This window comes from Erythrolamprus reginae, chromosome 7 (genome assembly GCF_031021105.1).
Source record: "Erythrolamprus reginae isolate rEryReg1 chromosome 7, rEryReg1.hap1, whole genome shotgun sequence".
Classification (NCBI taxonomy): Eukaryota; Metazoa; Chordata; class Lepidosauria; order Squamata; family Dipsadidae; genus Erythrolamprus; species Erythrolamprus reginae.
This window is the reverse complement of record NC_091956.1, coordinates 39,378,484-39,399,920: the sequence shown is the minus strand read 5'-3', so window position 1 is coordinate 39,399,920 and position 21,437 is coordinate 39,378,484. Positions and strand designations below refer to the sequence as shown.

The 21,437-nt window shown below is 41.9% G+C and overlaps 1 protein-coding gene across 1 annotated transcript in view; it reads left to right on the top strand.

The window, feature by feature from the left end:
• Positions 1-21,437, top strand: part of PROM1 (prominin 1) — a 541,566-nt gene that overhangs the window by 380,173 nt on the left and 139,956 nt on the right. Inside the window, exon 13 of the mRNA XM_070757376.1 lies at positions 18,083-18,235. Coding sequence (XP_070613477.1) covers positions 18,083-18,235 — 153 coding nt within the window. The remainder of the gene's footprint in view (positions 1-18,082; positions 18,236-21,437) is intronic.

The following is a 21,437-nucleotide window of genomic DNA, read 5'->3' as shown; positions in this document are numbered from 1 at the left end:
AATTACTGAAATGGCTCGATTTATCACTTCTACATGAACTTTTTCAACCCAACCAATCTGCATGTTGGACAAGTCTCCATCCCTGTGGATACATGATATAGCTTTCGAAGCAGGTGTTGCTTTCCAATCCTAGAAGGACCACAGACCGCACGGGAGACCTTTTCTTCAGATGTCTTTCAAATCTGCACGTACTTTTGTCTGCAAATTAATCACTTAAAGATAAATAAAGCAATGGATCCAGATGGCATCCACTCCAGAGTTCGTAATGAACTCAGATTTGTCATTGCTACCCCCCTGACTGATTTGTTTAACCAATCCCTGTTAACAGGAAATGTTCCTGAGGATTGGAGAATGGCCAGTGTTGTGCCTATCTACAAGAAGGGCAGTAGAGAAGAAGCTGGTAACTACAGGCCAGTTAGCTTGACATCAGTTATAGTTAAAATGATGGAGACTCTACTCAAAAAGAGGATAAATCAGCATCTAAAAAACAACAACTTATTGGACCTAAATCAGCATGGCTTTACTGAAGGCAAATCATGTCAGACTAATCTCATTGATTTCTTTGACTATGTCACAAAGGTGTTGGATGAAGGTGGTGCCGTGGATATTGCCTATCTGAAATTCAGCAAAGCCTTTGATATGGTTCCACATAAAGAGCTGATAGATAAATTAGTGAAGATTGGACTTAATCCCTGGATAGTTCAGTGGATTTGCAGCTGGCTGAAGCGTAGACATCAGAGAGTTATTGTTAATGGCGAGTATTCTGAGCAGAGACAGGTTACAAGCAGTGTACCACAAGGGTCTGTTCTGGGTCCTATTCTTTTTAATATGTTTGTGAGTGACATAGGGGAAAGTTTGGTAGGGAAGGTTTGCCTATTTGCCGATGACTCTAAAGTGTGCAATAGGGTTGATATTCCTGGAGGCGTCTGTAATATGGTAAATGATTTAGCTTTACTAGATAAATGCTCAAAGCAATGGAAACTGCAGTTTAATGTTTCCAAATGTCAAATAATGCACTTGGGAAAAAGTAATCCTTAATCGGAGTACTGTATTGGCAGTTCTGTGTTAGCAAAAACTTCAGAAGAGAAGGATTTAGGGGTAGTGATTTCTGACAGTCTCAAAATGGGTAAACAGTGCAGTCAGGCGGTAGGGAAAGCAAGCTTGGCTGCATAGCTAGAGGTATAACAAGCAGGAAGAGGGAGATTGTGATCCCGCTATATAGAGTGCTGGTGAGACCACATTTGGAATACTGTGTTCAGTTCTGGAGACCTCACCTACAAAAAGATATTGACAAAACTGAACAGGTCCAAAGACAGGCTACAAGAATGGTGGAAGTTCTTAAGCATAAAACGTATCAGGAAAGACTTAATGAACTCAATCTGTATAGTCTGGAGGACAGAAGGAAAAGGGGGGACATGATTGAAACATTTAAATATGTCAAAGGGTTAAATAAGGTTTAGGAGGGAAGTGAATATGAAAGTGAACACAAGAACAAGGGGACATAATCTGAAGTTAGTTAGGGGAACGATCAAAAGCAACATGAGAAAATATTATTTTACTGAAAGAGTATTAGATCCTTGAAACAAACTTCCAGCAGACGTGGTTGGTAAATCCACAGTAACTGAATTTAAACATGCCTGGGATAAACATATATCCATCCTAAGATAAAATACAAAAAATAGTGTAAGGGCAGACTAGATGGATCATGAGGTCTTTTTCTGCCGTCAGTCTTCTATGTTTCTATCTTTCTACTTCTACACAGTCATTTTCTATATCATCCCACTCTTGTGTTATTCCAGATAGAAATTCAGATGGATTAAGATTCCTATCTGTAGTAAGCATTAAATCATCTTGTGTTAATAAGTTCACCTCATGCTGCAATAAACGAGAATTTTTGAGCCATCTATGAGCCTTTTGCATCAACACATTTCTTACCTGGTGAGCACTACTCACCACTAACACCCCTCCAAAAGTCAATTTCCTACTTTCTTCCACTAACAGGGCAGTAGCAGCTACAGCCTGGATGCACCAAGGCCAACCTCTTACCACATCATCCATCAATTTGGATAAAAATGCAATGGGCTTCTTCTTCCCAGCCCATACCTGTGCCAATACCCCTTTAGCTATCCCATCCTCAACTGCTACAAACAAATGAAATGGCTTCTCTAAATCTGGCAAACTTAGCACCGGTGCTTGGATTAATGCTTTCTTTAATTCTTCCAACCCATCCTCATCACCTTTCTTCCATCTTACTTCCCATGGTTCCTCCTCCAATAATATCTCATACAAAAATTTCACCTTATCTGTATATCCATCTATCCATAACCTGCAATAACCCACCAAACCTAATAACCTTCGAACCTCCTTCTTATCCTTCGGTACAGCCTGCCTCATTATACCTTCTATTCTCTCCGGATTTATCTTCTTACTGCCCTGGCTGATTATATGACCTAAATATCTCACTTCCAGCTCCACATATTGTAATTTTTTCTTAGACACTCTCAAGCCCTGCATGCCTAAAAAATTCAATAAGGCATTCGTTCCATTCTCCATATCCCCCTTCTTCTCTCCAGATAGCAATAAATCATCCACATATTTGAGAAGTCTTAATCGCTTAGGTACCTGATAATTAACTAACACTTGTTCCAACATTTACCCAAATAAATTAGGGCTTTCGGAAAACCCCTGAGGCAAAACGCACCATCTAAATTGTTGAATCCTATGTGTATCTGTATCTGTCCACTCAAAAGCAAAAATATCCCTTGATTCCTCAGCCAATGGACATGTCCAAAATGCATCTTTCAAATCAACAACACTGAAGTATGTATGATTATTCGGAATACGACTTAAAAGGGTATATGGATTGGGAACTATAATATGCCAACTAGCAATTAATCTATTAATTTTTCTTAGATCTTCAACTAAGCGATAAGATCCATCAGGTTTACGAACCAGTAAAATAGGTGAATTAAATTGGGACATGGCAGGTTCAATTAAACCATCCTGTAACAAAGTTTCTATCACTGGTTTCAATCCTCTTATACCTTCTATAGGAATTTTATACTGTTTTTCCTGTACTGGCTGTACTCCCTCCTTCAGTTTTAGTGTTAAAGGAGGCATTTTAGCTGGGGTTCAGAAAATGGCGACCGCAAGGTAAAACGGAGCCGCCTATTACCCGCGGCATGTCCCTGTTGCCCGTTGCCTGTTCCTTTTGTAACTGCATTCTGAGAAGAGGAGGGGGATTAGAACCTCCGGAGGAAAGCATCCCTCCCACCCAGCTCGGGAAGAACCCGATGCCCTGCTGCTCCGTGGCATTTTATCCAACTATTTTCACCGTGGAGACCAGCTGGGGCTCAGAAAATGGCGGCTGTCAACTAAAACAGAGCTGCCTGTCATTGGTTTGCTTGCCTGCCTGTTTGCTTGCCGCTGCGAGAACTGAGAACTGAACATAACAACCGGATCTTTGCCACCGAACCAGCCAGTCCCGAGATGCTGTGGTGCTGAATGGTGGGGGCACCTGGCGTTGGAGGGTCCATTGGAACGGAGGCTGATTGCAAGATTGAATCCGGAGTGGCTATTGCAAGCCTACAAAGCATGGAGGGCAGAAAACTGTGTGGGAGAACTGGAGATGCCACCTGAGAAGAGCAGCGGACATTGTGGGGTGACTGGAGTGACTGACAGGAGCCAGAAGGGACGTTAAGATAGAGACAGAGAAGTCCAAGGTAAAAACAGTCAAACCATATGGGCATGGACTGGAGATGCTGGTCGGTGGCAGCGGCCAGTATTGCAGTGGTTATTCTTACCCAGAGATTCAGACATTTGGTTACTTGGACTCCTATGCCGGACTCTACTAGAACTTTTAGACTGTTGACTGTTTTTAGAACTGCTGATTAATTGTACATTGGCATTGGACCTTGTCAGAACCAACCAAAAACTATCAGCCAATTTAATAATTTCCTATACTATTTTTGTCTATGTTTTTATGTTTTATGTTTACTGTTTTAGCTAATTTTAGGGGGATTAGTTATATGTATTATATATTGTCGCTTTTTAAACAATGTTTAGGGGGCTAATTTATGTTATTAGTGAATGGGATTATCTTAGTAATTTTTTATTTATTTATTTTTTAATTAATTACCTTAAAATGGATATCCATAATCACTGGAATGAATGGAATGGTGTGAATGGAAATGAATGGGAGGGGGTGATAGATAGAGGGAATGGGACTTTTTGCCTCCGCCAGTTGGATGAAGTTCTTTCCTCCGCAGCAGCTGATCAGCCTCTGCCTTCACTCCCTCGCCCAAAGGCCCCTAGCTCTTGGCCCCAGCCCTTTGGCCACAAAAATCCAAATTCAGCCACAGCCTTTTGGCCACATGGGACACTTCGCCACCATCCAATCAGAACGGTTGTTACAAAATGCTACTTTTGGAAGGAAAGAATGGGACAGTTTGCTCTTTCATACACAAACACACACATTGAATGATAGAGGGGGAAGGGACCTTGGTGGCCATCTAGTCTGACCCCCTTCTCATTCAGGAGACTTACAGAATGATAGAGAGGGAAGGGACCTTGGTGGTCATCTAGTCTGACCTGACCCACCTTCTCATTCAGGAGACTTACAGAATGATAGAGAGGAAAGGGAACTCAGTGGCCATCTAGTCTGACCCACTTTCTCATTCAGGAGACTCACAGAATGATAGAGAGGAAAGGGACCTTGGTGGCCATCTAGTCTGACCCCCTTCTCATTCAGGAGACTTACAGAATGATAGAGAGGGAAGGGACCTTGGTGGCCATCTAGTCTGACCTGACCCACCTTCTCATTCAGGAGACTTACAGAATGATAGAGAGGAAAGGGACCTTGGTGGTCATCTAGTCTGACCCACTTTCTCATTCAGGAGACTCACAGAATGATAGAGAGGAAAGGGACCTTGGTGGTCATCTAGTCTGACCCACTTTCTCATTCAGGAGACTCACAGAATGATAGAGAGGAAAGGGACCTTGGTGGTCATCTAGTCTGACCCACTTTCTCATTCAGGAGACTCACAGAATGATAGAGAGGAAAGAGACCTTGGTGGTCATCTAGTCTGACCCACTTTCTCATTCAGGAGACTTGCAGAATGATAGAGAGGGAAGGGACCTCGGGGGCCATCTAGTCTGACTTGACCTCCCTTCTCATTCAAGAGACTTGCAGAATGATAGAGAGGGAAGGGACCTTGGTGGCCATCTAATCTGACCCACCTTCTCATTCAGGAGACTCACAGAATGATAGAGAGGAAAGGGACCTTGGTGGCCATCTAGTCTGACCACCCTTCTCATTCAGAAGACTTGCAGAATGATAGAGAGGGAAGGGGCCTCAGTGGCCATCTAGTCTGACCCACCTTCTCATTCAGGAGTTTTACAGAATGATAGAGATGGAAGGAGCCACAGTGGCCATCTAGTCTGACACCTTTCTTGGCTAATGATCTCTCCCTGTTTGCAGAGAGAGAGAGAGAGGTCCGTTCAAGCTGTGGGCATCTAGACGATCCCATGTCCTTTTCACCCCCTCCTCTCTCCATGTGGACAGTCAGCAAAGTGTGTGTGCATGTGGGAAAGATAGGAGGGCTAATGATCCCTCCCTGTTTGCAGAGAGAGAGAAAGAGGTCCGTTCATGCTGCGGGCATCTAGACAATCCCATGCCCTTTTCACCTCCTCCTCTCTCCATGTGGACAGTCCACAAAGTGTGTGTGGGGGGAAGATAGGAGGGCTAATGATCCCTCCCTGTTTGCAGAGAGAGAGAGAGAGAGAGGTCTGCTCATGCTGTGGGCATCTAGACAATCCCCTGCCCTTTTCACCCCCTTCTCTCTCCATGTGGACAGTCCACAAAGTGTATGTGCGTGTGGGAAAGATAGAAGGGCTAATGATCCCTCCCTGTTTGCAGAGAGAGAGAGAGGTCCGTTCATGCTGTGGGCATCTAGACGATCCCATGCCCTTTTCACCCCCTTCTCTGTCCATGTGGACAGTCCACAAAGTGCGGGGGGGAAGAGTGTTGGAAGGGACCCTGAAGAAAAAGAGAGAGAGAGAGAAATGCAAAGGGAGATTTAGAAAGGAGCTTGTAGCAATGTGTTCCCCCAGCCAATGTTCCTTTTGCATCTGCCTCGAGGCATCGTAAAAATTCCACAGATAATCATGACAAGCAGGTCATAAAGGGGCCCCAGACAGCAAATGAGTCTTCCCTTTTGTCATTTGCTAATAGAATCCTACCTATCTCTCTCTCCCACCCACCCGTCTTTTGTGAGGACCAATCTGATTGGCTTCCCAAATTAGCTTGTTGTGAGGCAGGGAGTTCCACCAGCCAATTTAGCACCCCAGAAATTTTACTGGGAGACCAATTCTCCTGCTTGTGAAGAGGGCTGGACTAGATGGCCTCTGAGGTACCATCCATCTCTATGACTCTGTCAGTTTCCTGCTTGAGGAGGGGTCCTGAGTAGAATTGGTATGTGTGGGTGTGGGTGTGTGTTTGTGGGTGTGAAAGCGCTCCCAATGCCCCCTCCCCATCCCACTTCTGGGGACTCTCAAGACAAATGAAGGAGGGGTGAAAAGAGGCATGGGTCCCCAAAGTGGGGGTGGGCAGGGGGCTTTGTGGGAAAAAATTGGGAAGGCTAATGATCCTTTCCTTTTTGCAGAGAGAGAGAGGTCTGTTTATACTCTGGGCATCTAGACGATCCCATGCCTTCTTCTCCGTTCATGTGTAGAGTCCCCAAAGTGTGTGGGGGGCTTTGGTAGACTCCAGAGATTGTGGGATGCGAGTCCCTCCTGGTGAAGTTGGAATTAGGGGTTCGGGTGGGCTTGTTACTCACGTACCTGCCTCCCAGCTGCGTGTCAACAGCCCTGCCTGTGCTGCTCGAGGAGGTAGCCGGGCTGGCGGTGGGGTTTCCCAGACTTATTGTCTTGGGGGACCTCAACCTGCCGTCGCTCAGTGAAACCTCTGGGCTAGCACAGGAGTTCATGGCCACCATGACAGCCATGGACCTGACTCAAGTAGTACAGGGTCCAACTCACGAGGGGGGGCACGCACCCAACATGGTATTCCTATCTGGGCAATTGAGTAATGATCTGAGACTAAGGGGCTTAGAAGTGTTGCCTTGGTCATGGTCAGACCATTTTCTACTGCGACTTAACTTCCTGGCTCCAATCCTTCCCCGCAGGGAGGCGGAACCAATTAGGAGGTTCCGCCCCAGATGCCTGATGGACCCAGAGGGCTTTCAGAGGTCGCTTGGGGTTATTTCAGATACACTCGTCCATAGTTCGGCAGAGTCTCTTGTTGAGGCCTGGAACAAGGATGCAGCAGAGGCTCTTGACCGGATTGCGCCGTTGCGACCTCTCCGCGGCACTACACCCTGTAGAGCTCCATGGTTCAACGAGGAGCTCCGGGAGTTGAAACGCCGGAAGAGATGTCTAGAGAAGCGATGGAGGAAGAGTAAGTCTGAATCCAATCGAACACTTGTAAGAGCTCATATTAAGACTTACAAAGTGGCACTCAAGGTGGCAAGATGCACGTACCATGCCGCCTTGATTGCATCAGCGGAATCTTGCCCGGCTGCTCTGTTTAGGGTGACCCGCTCCCTTCTTAACCAGGGGTTGAGTTGGGGAGCCCTTACAGAGTAGTGCTGAGGACTTTAACACATTTTTCGCTGATAAAATCGCTCGGATCCGGGCGGACCTCGACTCCGATTGGATTGCAGTCGACTGACAATGAGTCAGTCGAGGTGACTGGGGCCTGTACTTGTCCATCTGTCTGGGAAGAGTTTGATCTGGTGACACCTGATGAAGTGGACAAGGCCATTGGAGCTGTGAGTTCCGCCCCCTGTTTACTGGATCCGTGTCCCTCCTGGCTGGTTTTGGCCAGCAGGGAGGTGACACGGAGCTGGGTCCAGGAGATTGTCAATGCCTCCTTGGGGAGGTGGTCCTTTCCGGCTCCCTATAAGGAGGCACTTGTGCACCCCCTCCTCAAGAAGCCTTCCCTGGACCCAGCCGTACTTAATAACTATCGTCCAGTCTCCAACCTTCCCTTTATAGGGAAGGTTGTCTTTTTTTTTTTTAGTAAAGTTTTATTGATTTTTAAAAATTTACATAAAACAAACATATAACAATGACACCCCCCCATCACCCCCCCCCCCACCCATATAAGAGGATTCAAAAAAATTTAATTATTTATCTGTTACTCCTTGGCTCTATCTTGCATCAAGTATTACTAAAAGAGTGATTGCAATTTATTTTTCGTATTTACATCACAGATTCTACTTAACATATAATCTTTTACCTTATTCCATTGCACCATCAACTTCTCCAATTTATTCTCATCAAAATTGTTTAATCTTATTTCCATAATTTCAAAATGTATGTGGTCCACTATGTACCAGTACCAATTTTGTAATGTCCATTTTGTAGAATCTTTCCAACCTAATACCATTACCGCTTGGGCACTTTCCAATGCTGCGGCTTTGATTTCCTTGAATTCTCCTAATTCCCTATATTTAATTAAAATTGCTATTTCTTTTGTAATTATCCAGTTAATGTTTAACATTTTGTTAATTTCGTTCTGCACTACATTCCAAAATTTCTGAATTTCTGCACACTCCCAGAGCATATGTATAAAAATTCCCTTTTCCTGGCACCCATGCCAACATTTACCCTTCTCTTTCCCCTGGAAGTGTGCAATTTGTACTGGTGTATAGTACCATTTATGTAAAATTTTCCTTCTCATCTCTCTAACTCTCGTATTTTTAATCTTATATATATATTCTATTGTTTCTTTCATTTCCCCTTCATCTATTTGTAAATCGTCTTGCCAGCATCTTGTCAAACTTTGTGTTACTTCCTCTTCCATCTGCAATAGCATTCTGTATATATTGCCGGCTTGTGCTTTGCTCTCATTTATCTTTTCTCTTATTATTTTTTCTAAGCAATTTTCTTCTCATAAGAAAGCTTCTTTATTCTCACTTTTATTTAAATATGTACTTATTGCATTAATCTGCAACCATTTCTGTTTACCAATCCACCATTCCAATCGAGTTCTGCTGACTCTTCCATCTTTCTCATATAATTGTTCAATTCTCGTTATCCCTTTACTATTTAATACTTTAATGATTCTACTTAAATTAACATCATCCCCTATATTCAATACATATAACGTTGATAGCCTGGATACCCTTATTCCACTTTTCCTCTGACATTTATACCATATTTCTAAACATGCTTTAAAAGGATCACTTAATTTACTGGTTTCTATTCTACTCCAATTTTTAAATAATAATTCTTTGTTGTTTATATTATTGATTTCTTTTTCTAACTCTACCCATTTCTTTCCCCCCCATAACTGTAGTTCCATTAACCTTTCCATTTGAAACGCATTTCTATATAATACTAAGCACGGACTGCCCCAACCTCCCTCTTTCTCTTGTGCAAACTGCCAATGCTTCCTTATTCTGGGTTTTTTATCTCCTTCAATCCAATAACTTAATTTGTTATCCCATTCTCTTAGTTTTGCCTCAGGAAAACTACCCGGTAGAACCTGAAACAAATACATCATTTTTGGTATAATCATCATCTTAAGGGCCCTAATCTTGGCAATTCTTCCTAACTTTTTACCCTTCCAATTTTTTATCTGCTTCTGGATTTTTTCCATATTAAATTATAATTAGCCGTCACTATTTTTATTGGATTCTTAAACAACCAAATTCCCAAATATTTCATTTTTTTGCAACCTAATTTCAATCCTGATATTTTTTGTATCTCGATTTGCTCTTTAGGGCCAGTATTTAAACATATTATCTCTGATTTCTCTATATTAACCTTAAGTCCAGATTGATCTTTAAATTCCTGGAGCAATATAATTATTCTTTTCATCATTTCTATTGGGGTTTCAGACATCACTATAGCATCATCTGCAAACAAATTTAATTTCAATTCAAATTTCCCTATTTGATAACCTCTCCATTCCTTATCATTTCTAATTTTGTTAGCTAAAGTCTCAATTGCTAATGCAAATAACATTGGGGATAGTGGGCAACCCTGCTTAGTTCCATTCTGAATTTTAATCGTTTCTGTTCTGTTACCATTTACTCTGATTTGAGCTATATTATCCTTATATATTGCTTCTATAATTCTACAGAATGAATCTCCCATATTTAAATCTTTACATAATTGAAATAAGTAATCGTGGTTAACTTTATCAAAAGCTTTATAGACATCTAATTTTAGAATACTTAATTTTCTTTTGGTACTGGTAGCATGGTGTAAAACATTGACCACATTCCTTATTGGTTCATAAATCTTCCTTCCTTTAACAAATCCATATTGATCTTCTCCAATTACTTTCGGTAGAATATTTTCCACCCTGTTTGCCAATATTTGCCAATAGGGAAGGTTGTCGAGAAGCTGGTGGCGCTCCAGCTTCAGCGGTCCTTGGAAGAAGCCGATTATCTAGGTCCTCAACAGTCGGATTTCAGACCCGGTTACAGTACGGAAACTGCTTTGGTCGCGTTGATGGATGATCTCTGGTGGGCCCAGGACAGGGGTTTATCCTCTGTCCTGGTGCTTCTTGACCTCTCAGCGGCTTTCGATACCATCAACCATGGTATCCTTCTGAGCTGCCTGGAGAGGTTGTGAGTGGGAGGCACTGTTCTCCGGTGGTTCTCGTCCTACCTCTCCGGTCAGTCGCAATCAGTGTTAGTGGGGGGTCAGAGGTCGACCCCGAGGTCTCTCCCTTGTGGGGTGCCTCAGGGGTCAGTCCTCTCCCCTCTACTATTTAATATCTACATGAAACCGCTGGGTGAGATCATCCAAAGGCATGGGGTGAGGTATCATCAGTACGCTGATGATACCCAGCTTTACATCTCCACCCCATGTCCAGTCAATGAAGCAGTGGAAATGATATGCCAGTGTCTGGAGGCTGTTGGGGCCTGGATGGGTGTCAACAGACTAAAACTCAACCCTGATAAGACGGAGTGGCTGTGGGTTTTGCCTCCCAAGGACAATTCCATCTCTCCGTCCATCACCTTGGGGGGGGGGGGAAATTATTGACCCCCTCGGAGAGGGTCCGCAACTTGGGCGTTCTCCTCAATCCACAGCTCACATTAGTGGAACAACTTTCAGCTGTGGCGAGGGGGGCATTTGCCCAGGTTCGCCTGGTACACCAGTTGCGGCCCTATTTGGACCGGGAGTCATTGCTCACAGTCACTCATGCCCTCATCACCTTGAGGCTCGACTACTGTAACGCTCTCTACATGGGGCTACCTTTGAAGAATGTTCGGAAACTTCAGATCATGCAGAATGCAGCTGCGAGTGCAATCATGGGCGTTTCCAAATATGCCCATGTTATTCCAACACTCTGCAGTCTGCATTGGTTGCCGATCAGTTTCCGGTCACAATTCAAAGTGTTGGTTATTACTTATAAAGCCCTTCATGGCACCGGACCAGGATATCTGCGAGACCGCCTTCTGCCGCAGAACTCCCAGCGACCGGTCAGGTCCCACAGAGTTGGTCTTCTCCGGGTCCCGTCGACTAAACAATGTTGTCTGGCAGGACCCAGGGGAAGAGCCTTCTCTGTGGTGGCCCTGACCCTCTGGAATCAGCTCCCTCAAGAGATTAGAACTTCCCCCACCCTCCTTGCCTTTCGTAAACTCCTTAAAACCCACCTCTATCATCAAGCATGGGGGAACTGAGACATCTCCCCCTGCCTATGTAATTTTAGTGCATGATATGACTGTATGTATGTTTTTTATATTGGGGTTCCTTGCTTTTAGATTTTGAAATGTACACGTGTTATTTTAGATTTTGAATTATTAGATTTGTCAATGTATATTGTTTTTGTCACTGTTGTGAGTCGCCCCGAGTCTACGGAGAGGGGCGGCATACAAATCTAATAATAATGATAATGATTGATAATGATAATGATAATGATAATGATAATAGTAATTTGCAATATACCCCTATTTCCAGCAGCCTCCCAAACTATTGGGTCTATTTTCTGTTCCTGATCCACCGTTAACACCTTTATCTCACAGGCCTTATTGGTAAATGTCATTTCACAACCCAATAGATATAAGGAATCTCTACCCAATAAATATGACCCAGCATCCGGCACTATAATCACATCCAAAAATAAAACCTTGTCTCCATACCTCATCCTTACATGTTTTACCAATGGCACTTCAAATGTAACACCCTGCACCCCCCTAATTTTAATAGTATCCATGCCTTTTTTCAGTCCCTTAAGCACCTCACAAAGTGATGTTTTCACAGCCCCGGTATCAATTAAAAATGTCTGTTCTTCCTCCTCTGGTCCCACTAAAAGATTTATCAAGGGTTCAGTGTGGGACAATATTTCAACCCCCTGAGCTTGTCAATCATCCCCCATTAAAGAGTACAACCTCTGGTTCCTTCTCTGATTTCTATTCTTTTGAGGACAATTCTGTACAAAATGACCTTCCCGTCCACAGGCAAAGCATTGTTTACTTTCTATACCCAGAGGCTTCTTCCATGAAGGCCTCACTCTACCATTCGGTCCTGATGTTATATTTAACCTCCCCTTCCCAATCTCTTTCTTTTCCTGTAATTTGTCAGCTTTCAAAACTGATGCCATTAATTGTGCTATCTGTCTACTCTTGGTCTCCTCCCTATTCACGTAAACCTTTTGAGCTGCTTTCAGTAATTTTGTAATATCTGCACTTGCCCAATCTTCCAACTTCTGAATCTTTTTTTGTATATCTGGCCATGAATTTGTTACAAACTGCATCTTAAGTAAAGCCTCATACTCTGCACTACTTGGAGCAAGCCCAGAATATTTATTCAAACTATTCTTTATCCTATCTCATGGGGAGTCTCATCCTTATACTGACCCACCTCAAAAGCTTTCTTCAGATTAGTCCCTTGTGGCACTGCAGTTTGCACACCCTCTATTATAATCTTTTTCAAATCCTCTAATTGCCTTCTACCCTCCTGAGTGTTCACATACCACTCAGGATCCACCAAAGGAAACTTGACCTCAGCGGCCACCGGATTTATTATTCCTGTCTGTAATTTAGTCCAATAACTCAGGGCAGCAGTATGAATCTGCGTCCTCTCCTCTGTTGTGAATAAATAACTCAAAATGTACTGCAATTCCGCAAACCTGTACACATTAGGCCCCAGAAACAAATTCAAGGAATCTGCTGTCCCTACAGGGTCACTATTCAAATTTGGCATAACCAATGTATAAGTACGTAAATCAGAGGAGGTCAACGGAACATTGACAAAGGTAGTAACGGCTTCACCTGTGGCATTCAAACCACTCAGTACTTGTCTCAAGGGTAAAACCCTAGCTTTTGACCTAGTGACCCTCTGAGAAGGAGAGGATAATATGATACTAGGATTAACATCTGCCCTTTCAGGGGACCCAGCCACTCCAGCCTGCCCACCAAAACCAGCAGCCTGTCCACAGTCAGAGGGGAGGATGGACAAAGGGGGTATCTTAAAGGATCCCATCCTTTCCTATTTTCTTCCTTTTCATAAAGGACCTTTACACTTCCCCCCCCCCCCAACCCTAACGGTTCTTCCTAAACAACAAAATTCCAGGGGAATTTTTGATCAAGTCACCCTTTTGCTTCCAGCACTCTCCTTAATGCTGTAATCCAATATGGATCAGAATCCCCATATTTATTCCACCTATAATTTGGTTTTATCAATATATGTTTTGGCCATTCTCTAGTAAAATATGTTATCATAAGAACCTTATCCAAATCCGTAGTATAGGGGGACAACCAGGTCTCAACCCATTGTGCCAACAATTCTCCCAAAGGAGATATTGAAGGAATAGTAGGAACCTCTGCCGCTCCCCCAAACTGTTGACACATAGCTGTAAGCCTTGAACCCATTCTGTAATTTACAACATATGGCCCCTGCACAGTGTATGGAACACTTAAACAACACTTTGATGCATCAAAGAAACACAGACACAAAGAAAGAACCCAAAAAAGAAATATGTTCATTCCTGTAGTGCCTCATTCACACACACATCATTTCACTCCAGATGGCTTATACTCACCACCTCACCACCATTGGCCGGCAGCTGCCAATACTCTACTTTGTCCCGGGACCACCTAGATCCATGGAGCTTTCCCCCAGACAGAGAAGGGATAAAAGGAGACAAATCCCCAACAGAGGAGGGAGGGGAAAAGAAAAAAACCCCCACCTCCTTCTCCCCCCCTTCTCTGCCTGTAAAAGAAAAAGTCACTAGACTCCTGCCTGCCCTCGCCAAAATTGATAGAAACCCCCCCCCCAATACACACAGAGCTCTGTATAAAATCAAACAATTTATTGACACAAAAATAAAAGAAAAAAATAGACAAGGAAGTTGTCTATTTTACAGATATGCATATGTGGGATCACAGCTCAGGCTAGCTGATACCGTGATACCTTATGGATAGATACAATGATATATTTATAGTGTTTGATATGATATTGCCTCCCTCTATTCTCTTTTCCAAATATGGTCTTGTTTCTCCAGCTCAACTTCCCTTGTGGCACACCGCTTGTAACCTGTCTCTGCTCAGAATACTCACCATTAACAATAACTCTCTGATGTCTACACTTCAGCCAGCTGCAAATCCACTAAACTATCCAGGGATTAAGTCCAATCTTCACTAATTTATCTATCAGCTCTTTATATGGAACTGTATCAAAGGCTTTGCTGAAGTACAGACAGGCAATATCCACGGCACCACCTTCATCCAACACCTTTGTGACATAGTGAAAGAAATCAATGAGATTATCTGACATGACTTGCCTTCAGTAAAGCCATGCTGATTTGGGTCCAATAAGTTGTTGTTTTTTAGGTGCTGATTTATCCTCTTTTTGAGTAGAGTCTCCATCATTTTAACTATAACTGATGTCAAGCTAACTGGCCTGTAGTTACCAGCTTCTTCTCTACTGCCCTTCTTGTGGATAGGCACAACACTGGCCATTCTCCAATCCTTAGGAACATCTCCTGTTAACAGGGATTGGTTAAACAAATCAGTCAGGGGGGTAGCAATGACAAATCTGAGTTCTTTAAGAACTCTGGGGTGGATGCCATATGGACCCATTGCCTTATTTATCTTTAATTGTTCCAGTTCTTCTAAGACATCGGCTTCTAAGATCACTGGAGCTGAATCCGTACAACTGGAAGCAATGCTATATACATCTATAATATTATATTGTAAGGTGTCTTTTGAGAAAACTGAAAGAGTAGTAGATCCTTGGAACAAACCTCCAGCAGACGTGATTGGTAAATCCACAGTAACTGAATTTAAACATGCCTGGGATAAACATATATCCATCCTAAGATAAAATACAAAAAATAGTATAAGGGCAGACTAGATGGATCACGAGGTCTTTTTCTGCCGTCATTCTTCTATGTTTCTGTTTCCTATTTCTTCAGAACCGTTTATCTTGTTGTTCCCCATTCCTATGAAATTTCCTTGGCTTGAAACATAAGATTTCATCATTCCTGCTTCCTGATAAACATGTTTTCTTCCCCTCTTGTGCAATCCCCTACTTGCAAGGCTCGCCAAGGTTCGAAAGTTCAATAAGCTATGAAAGATACATGGTAAATAGTATATCTAGGACTAAATTTTTCTTACATTCAGACAGGAACAGGAGTCCCGCTCCCTCTGGATACAGGACATAGGTTTGGCCCCAGAAGCAGGTGTTGCTTTTCGGGAAAGAGGTTTTCCAGACCACACCAGATAAACTTTTTTTCAGACAGGAACAGGAGTCCCACTCCCTCTGGATACAGAACATAGCTTTGGCCCCGGAAGCAGGTGTTGCTTTCCAAGACTAGACAGACCACACACCGCACGGGAGACCTTTTCTTTAGACAGGAACAGGAGTCCCCCTCCCTCTGGACACAGGACATAGCTTTGGCCCCGGAAGCAGGTGTTGCTTTCCGGGACAAGAAGTTTCTCAGACAGCACCGGATAACTTATTTTCAGACTGGAACAGGAGTCCCCCTCCCTCTGGATACAGGACATAGCTTTGGCCCCGGAAGCAGGTGTTGTTTTCTGGGACAAGACGTTTCCCAGACTGCACCGGAGAACTTTTTTCAAACAGGAATAGGAGTCCCCCTCCCTCTGGATACAGGAAATAGCTTTCACCCTGGAAGCAGGTGTTGCTTTCCAAGACTAGAAGGACCACAGACCGCACAGGAGACCTTTTCTTCAGACAGGAACAGGAGTCCCCCTCCCTCTGGATGCAGGACATAGCTTTCGCCCTGGAAGCAGGTGTTGCTTTCCAAGACTAGAAGAACCACAGACCGCACGGGAGAACTTTTCTTCAGACAGGAACAGGAGCCCCCCTCCCTCTGGATATAGGAAATAGCTTTGGCCCCAGAAGCAGGTGTTGCTTTCCAGGACAAGAAGTTTCCCAGACCGCACTAGAGAACTTTTTTTCAGACAGGCTTGTTCAGGCTTGTTCAGATTCAGCAACCTTTTTTTTTTTTGGCTTACTGAGTGGCAGTCTTGCCGCCCACAAAATAAAAATGAATGAAAGGAAAAAAAGTCTTTAAAAATTTGAAAGTGGAAGTATAGGATAGAGAAAATAACTCCAAAAATACCCACAAAGTAATATTGTTGTGCCCTAAAATGCATTTGTACACAAAATGAATGAAAGGAAAAAATGGTTTAAAAATTTGAAAGTGGAAGTATAGGATAGAGAAAATAACCCCCCAAATACTCACAAAGTAATATTGTTGTGCCCTTCCATGCATTTGTACACAAAATGAATGAAAGGAAAAAAGTTTTAAAAATGTAAAAGTGGAAGTGTAGCAGAGAGCAACTGGCTCCCTGCCTCCCCCTGTCGTTTTCTTCTTCAGCCCTGCCCTGCCTGGATGCTCACTAAAGTTTTCTTGTCTCTTCAACTTGTATGAAGAGTCTTTGAGGTCAATATCTCTCTTTCTTTGTAGCAGAAACAAAGTGATAGCTAATCTATCTCTCCCTCTCAGTATAAGTAACACAGACTTTCCCTCGCTAACTCTTACAATGGGGCTGGGAAGCAAGGTGCTGCCTTTTATAGAGGCAGGTCAGGTGTCCTTGGGGACCAATCCAAGCCATGCATACTGCTGGCCAATCAGTGGTCAGCAGGACACATGGTCAATCCCAGACTTTCATTTACCTTGATGTCCGGAGACCGCATGACTTCAGGTAAGAAGAAGGCTGTCAATTGGTCTGCCGCTTCGCCACGTTGCCCGAACCGAACCCAAACTTCGGCACGGATTTTAAAAAAACTTTGGGTTCAGGTTCGGTATGCCGAACACCGCAAAATTCAGTACGGACCTGAATTGTGTGAGTTTGGTTCGCCCAACACTAATTATACCAGAGAGATCTTGGTGAGCAGCCAATGCTGGAAGTACAAGAGAAACACATGTTCAGGTTCTCAAAGGGAGATGTTTTTAATCCTGCTCCTCCCCCATGATAAGCTTTAACTTATCATGAAAACTGATAAGTATTAGGAGAAGGAAAGTGAGTTGATATATCAAGTAGATATTTATTTGTTTTATAAACAATTTTAACATTTCCTGTTTGGATAGTTCTAGTCTTGGAAAACTATAAATAAATGTTTTGGCTCTCAAGTTTCCTTTAAATCTTTGAAACTCTATAATATATTTTAAAATCTTTAGTCACACAGCACCGCTAATAGTGTTTGTTGCCGTTAATATGCAAAGCAGAGTTTATTGGCAGGACAGAATATCCATATAACTGCTATTGCTTTATTAGCAGCAAATACTACAAATTTGAAATATGTAGAAGCAGTTATAATCTTCCAAGGGAGAGATCCTCAGCATTCAACTTCCACAAGATAAGCTAAACTTATACTTTTATCTTTGTTCAGGCTTCTCAAATTGAATATATCCCTTTAACTATTTAATTTACAGTGTATTCGTTGATCTACATACCTTTTATTAGAAAGATTCTAAAATGCAAAAAAACTTTAAAAATAATTCTAATACTATTGAATGAGAATAGGAAATTTAGAGAAATGTGGTTGGCTCTTGATTTATCTTGGAATCATCTCTTGTTACTCTGTTTAGGTGGCTAGGCTACTTAATCCTATGCTGCATGGTAATCCTGATACTGGTCTTTTTCTACCTGGGTTTATTATGTGGTACGTGTGGCTATGACAAAAATGCAACACCAACAACCAGAGGCTGTGTTTCAAATACTGGAGGAAATTTCCTGATGGCGTGAGTACTTTTAATCTTTTCCCCAGGTTAAGAGAATTACATTGAAGAAATATACTTGGAAGATAAAATGCAAAATAGAAGACAAGAAGGAAGAAGAAAATTTTGCCTTGGGTTTTACTAAGATTGTTATTATATAACTTTGGAGTTATACTCACTTTCTGTATATATATGCAACTATATATACACTATATAATATATAACTATATATATTGCACACACACATACACAAACATATATGAAACATATTTTTGTTGATAAGAAAACCTATTGATAAAAATTCAACAGAAAACAAACATGTATGTGTGTGACATTTTTGCTGAAGGGAGACTACTATAGATCTATTTTAAGCTTTTTTGCTCTTGTCAGGCAGCCATTGTTGTAAGTGCTCCTTGTCAACTTCTGGTCCTGTCAGATTCTGAGGAGGATGAGCCAGGCCCCTCTGGATATCCTAGGCCAGGGGGGTTGCCAGCTGATGCAGAGAGTGAGGGAGAAAGTGACCAGAGGGAGCCCGAGGAACCACTAGAGGGGGCTGATATGACAATGGGGGGAGTGGTCCTAGTCAGAGGATGAAAAAAACATTAGAATGGATAATTTGTGGATAGATCCTCAATATAGGAGATTGCTGAGAAGGCAAGAGGAGTTGCATAGTAAAAGGTATTAGTTTACAGCTGTAGCCTCTTTGGGGTGTGATGTCACTTCCAGGCAGTATAAAAACAAAGGATTTGGGGTAGTTGGGGTTTCAATGTCATTCAATGGAAGAGGTTTTAGAGTGGGGGTGAACTTGAAAAAGGTTTCAAAACCATGATTTCTGCCTCAGAAAAAGACATTCTCTGCTGGATGATTTTTGCCCAGGACTTCGGTGAGCTGATTTATTTTCTTGAATGATAAATTGTTATCTAAGGAATGCCATTTAGGCCAGGTTTGGCATCTTTCCCAGACTTTGTTGATGCTTCATTCTGGAGAGAGAAATAACTCCCTTTTCCTTGCCATTCAATCTGCTTTACACTGTGTGCTTTTATCAATAAAGAGTGTGATTTTTACCATGAAATAAGGGACTTTTGAGTTAGAGGGGTTCACTCTGTGGGCCATGCACAGAACAGCCATACCCTTATTAGGATTTGAACCTGGGCCTCTGCCTTGTAAGGCAGTGGTTTTAGCCTCTAGGCTACAGGCTTGCCTCCTTATTAGCTTGTACCAGGGAAGGGTTATCTGTGATTTTTTGTTGAGACTGGTATATGGGAAGAGCATACAGCTTCTTTAAGCCTCTGGGCCCCACAAGGGGCCATATTCCAAGGCAGATAAACTTTTTATAGCCGACAACTATATAAATGTAACATATTTTTGCTGATAACGAAAAGGATGGGAGACTACTACAGAACTATTTCAAGCTTATTTGCTCTCATCAGACTGCCATATCCTTACTGGGATTTGAACTTACTGGGATATGTATGTATGTATGTATGTATGTATGTATGTATGTATGTATGCAACTGTCTTCCTGTCAAACAGATAAGAAGTGGTCGCAATGGGGAGCACCCTATCTAACCCCCTTCCTGTTAACAGCAGCCTTCCCCAAGCCAGTGTACTAGAACCAACAGTATCCTCTATATAAATGACCTTTGCAATCACATTACAAGCAACACCACCGATAACACTGCTATCCTCCAAAAAAACCTTGACTTTGTGTCTGAATGGTCAAACATCTGGCAAATCCAAATCTCAACCAACAAATGCTACACATTGGCAAAAAGAATCAAAATACCAAATATAAGCTAAATAAACAAGACCTTGCAGATGACCCTAACTCTGTCAAAAAACTTGGAATACTTGTATCAAATTACCTAAGTGCCAAAGCCTACTGCAACAACATCACCAAAGAGGTTTTAAGAGTTGTAAACCTAATCTTATCTAGCTTCTTCTCTGGTAATATTACACAAGAGCATACAAAACATTCTCCAGACCAATCCTTGAATACAGCTCATCTGTCTGGAAGCCACAGTGCATATTGGACATAAATACATTAGAAAGTGTCCAGAGATACTTTATTAGAAGAGCTGTCCATTCCTTTACTCACAACAGAATACCTTACACAACCAGACTTGAAATCCTGGGCTTAGAAAGCTTAGAACTACATCATCTTTGGAACAACCTAAGTATACTTCATAAAAATTTCTATGATACTATTCTCTCTTTATAATTCTTTAGGTTTCCCCCCGTTAATTCATTTAAACATAAATAATATTTCTTTGCGCCTTGTATTTGTTGTCCCCTACTAAATTACAAATATTTAATATTTTAGAAAAATAATTATTCCACCATAATCTCAATATCCCAAATATCTAGGACTACTAATAAAGCCAATTATTAACAAAATTTAATCAATCCTGGGCATAATCTCAAAATCCCCACAATTTCTAATATTTAAAAGTTTAAATTAACAATATATTTTAACATATTATTAATATTAATAATATAGTTAGATTAACTAATCTTAAACATCTACTAAGGTTAATTTATTTTTAGTTATAATGGATTCTATTTTCTGTTAATATATATGCTACTATTTTCCCTATTTGTATTTCTATTTTTCCATTTTATTAATATATTTTGTCACTAGCCATCATCTCTTAGCCTTTTTGGAGTTCCAGCATTTATTGACTTTTTATTTATTTAATTTGTTTGTTTTGTCAAGTATGTATAGGTGATATACAAAGATAATAATATATATATATATATATATATATATATATATATATATATATATATATAAAATGTTTTTTTAGCTGGAATTTTAAAATTAAGGGAGACTAGGATATATATGATACTAGTAAAAAAAGAAACATTAGGATAGGGAACGGAGGGCACTCTGGTGCACTTATGCACACCCCTTACTGACCTCTTAGGAATGGGGAGAGGTCAACAGTAGATAGCCTAAGGGTAAAGTTTTGGGGGTTAGTTGATGGCACTACAGAGTCAGGTAGTGAGTTCCATGCATCAACTACTCAGTTATAAAAGTCATATTCCCTGCAGTCAAATTTAGAGCGGTTTACTTTAGGTTTGCATCTGTTGTGTGCTCGGGTGTTGTTGTGGCTGAAACTGAAGTAGTTGTTGACAGGAAGGACATTGTAGCAGATGATTTTGTGGGCTATACTTATGTTGTGTTTAAAGCGACATAGTTCTAAGATTTCTAAACCTAGAATTG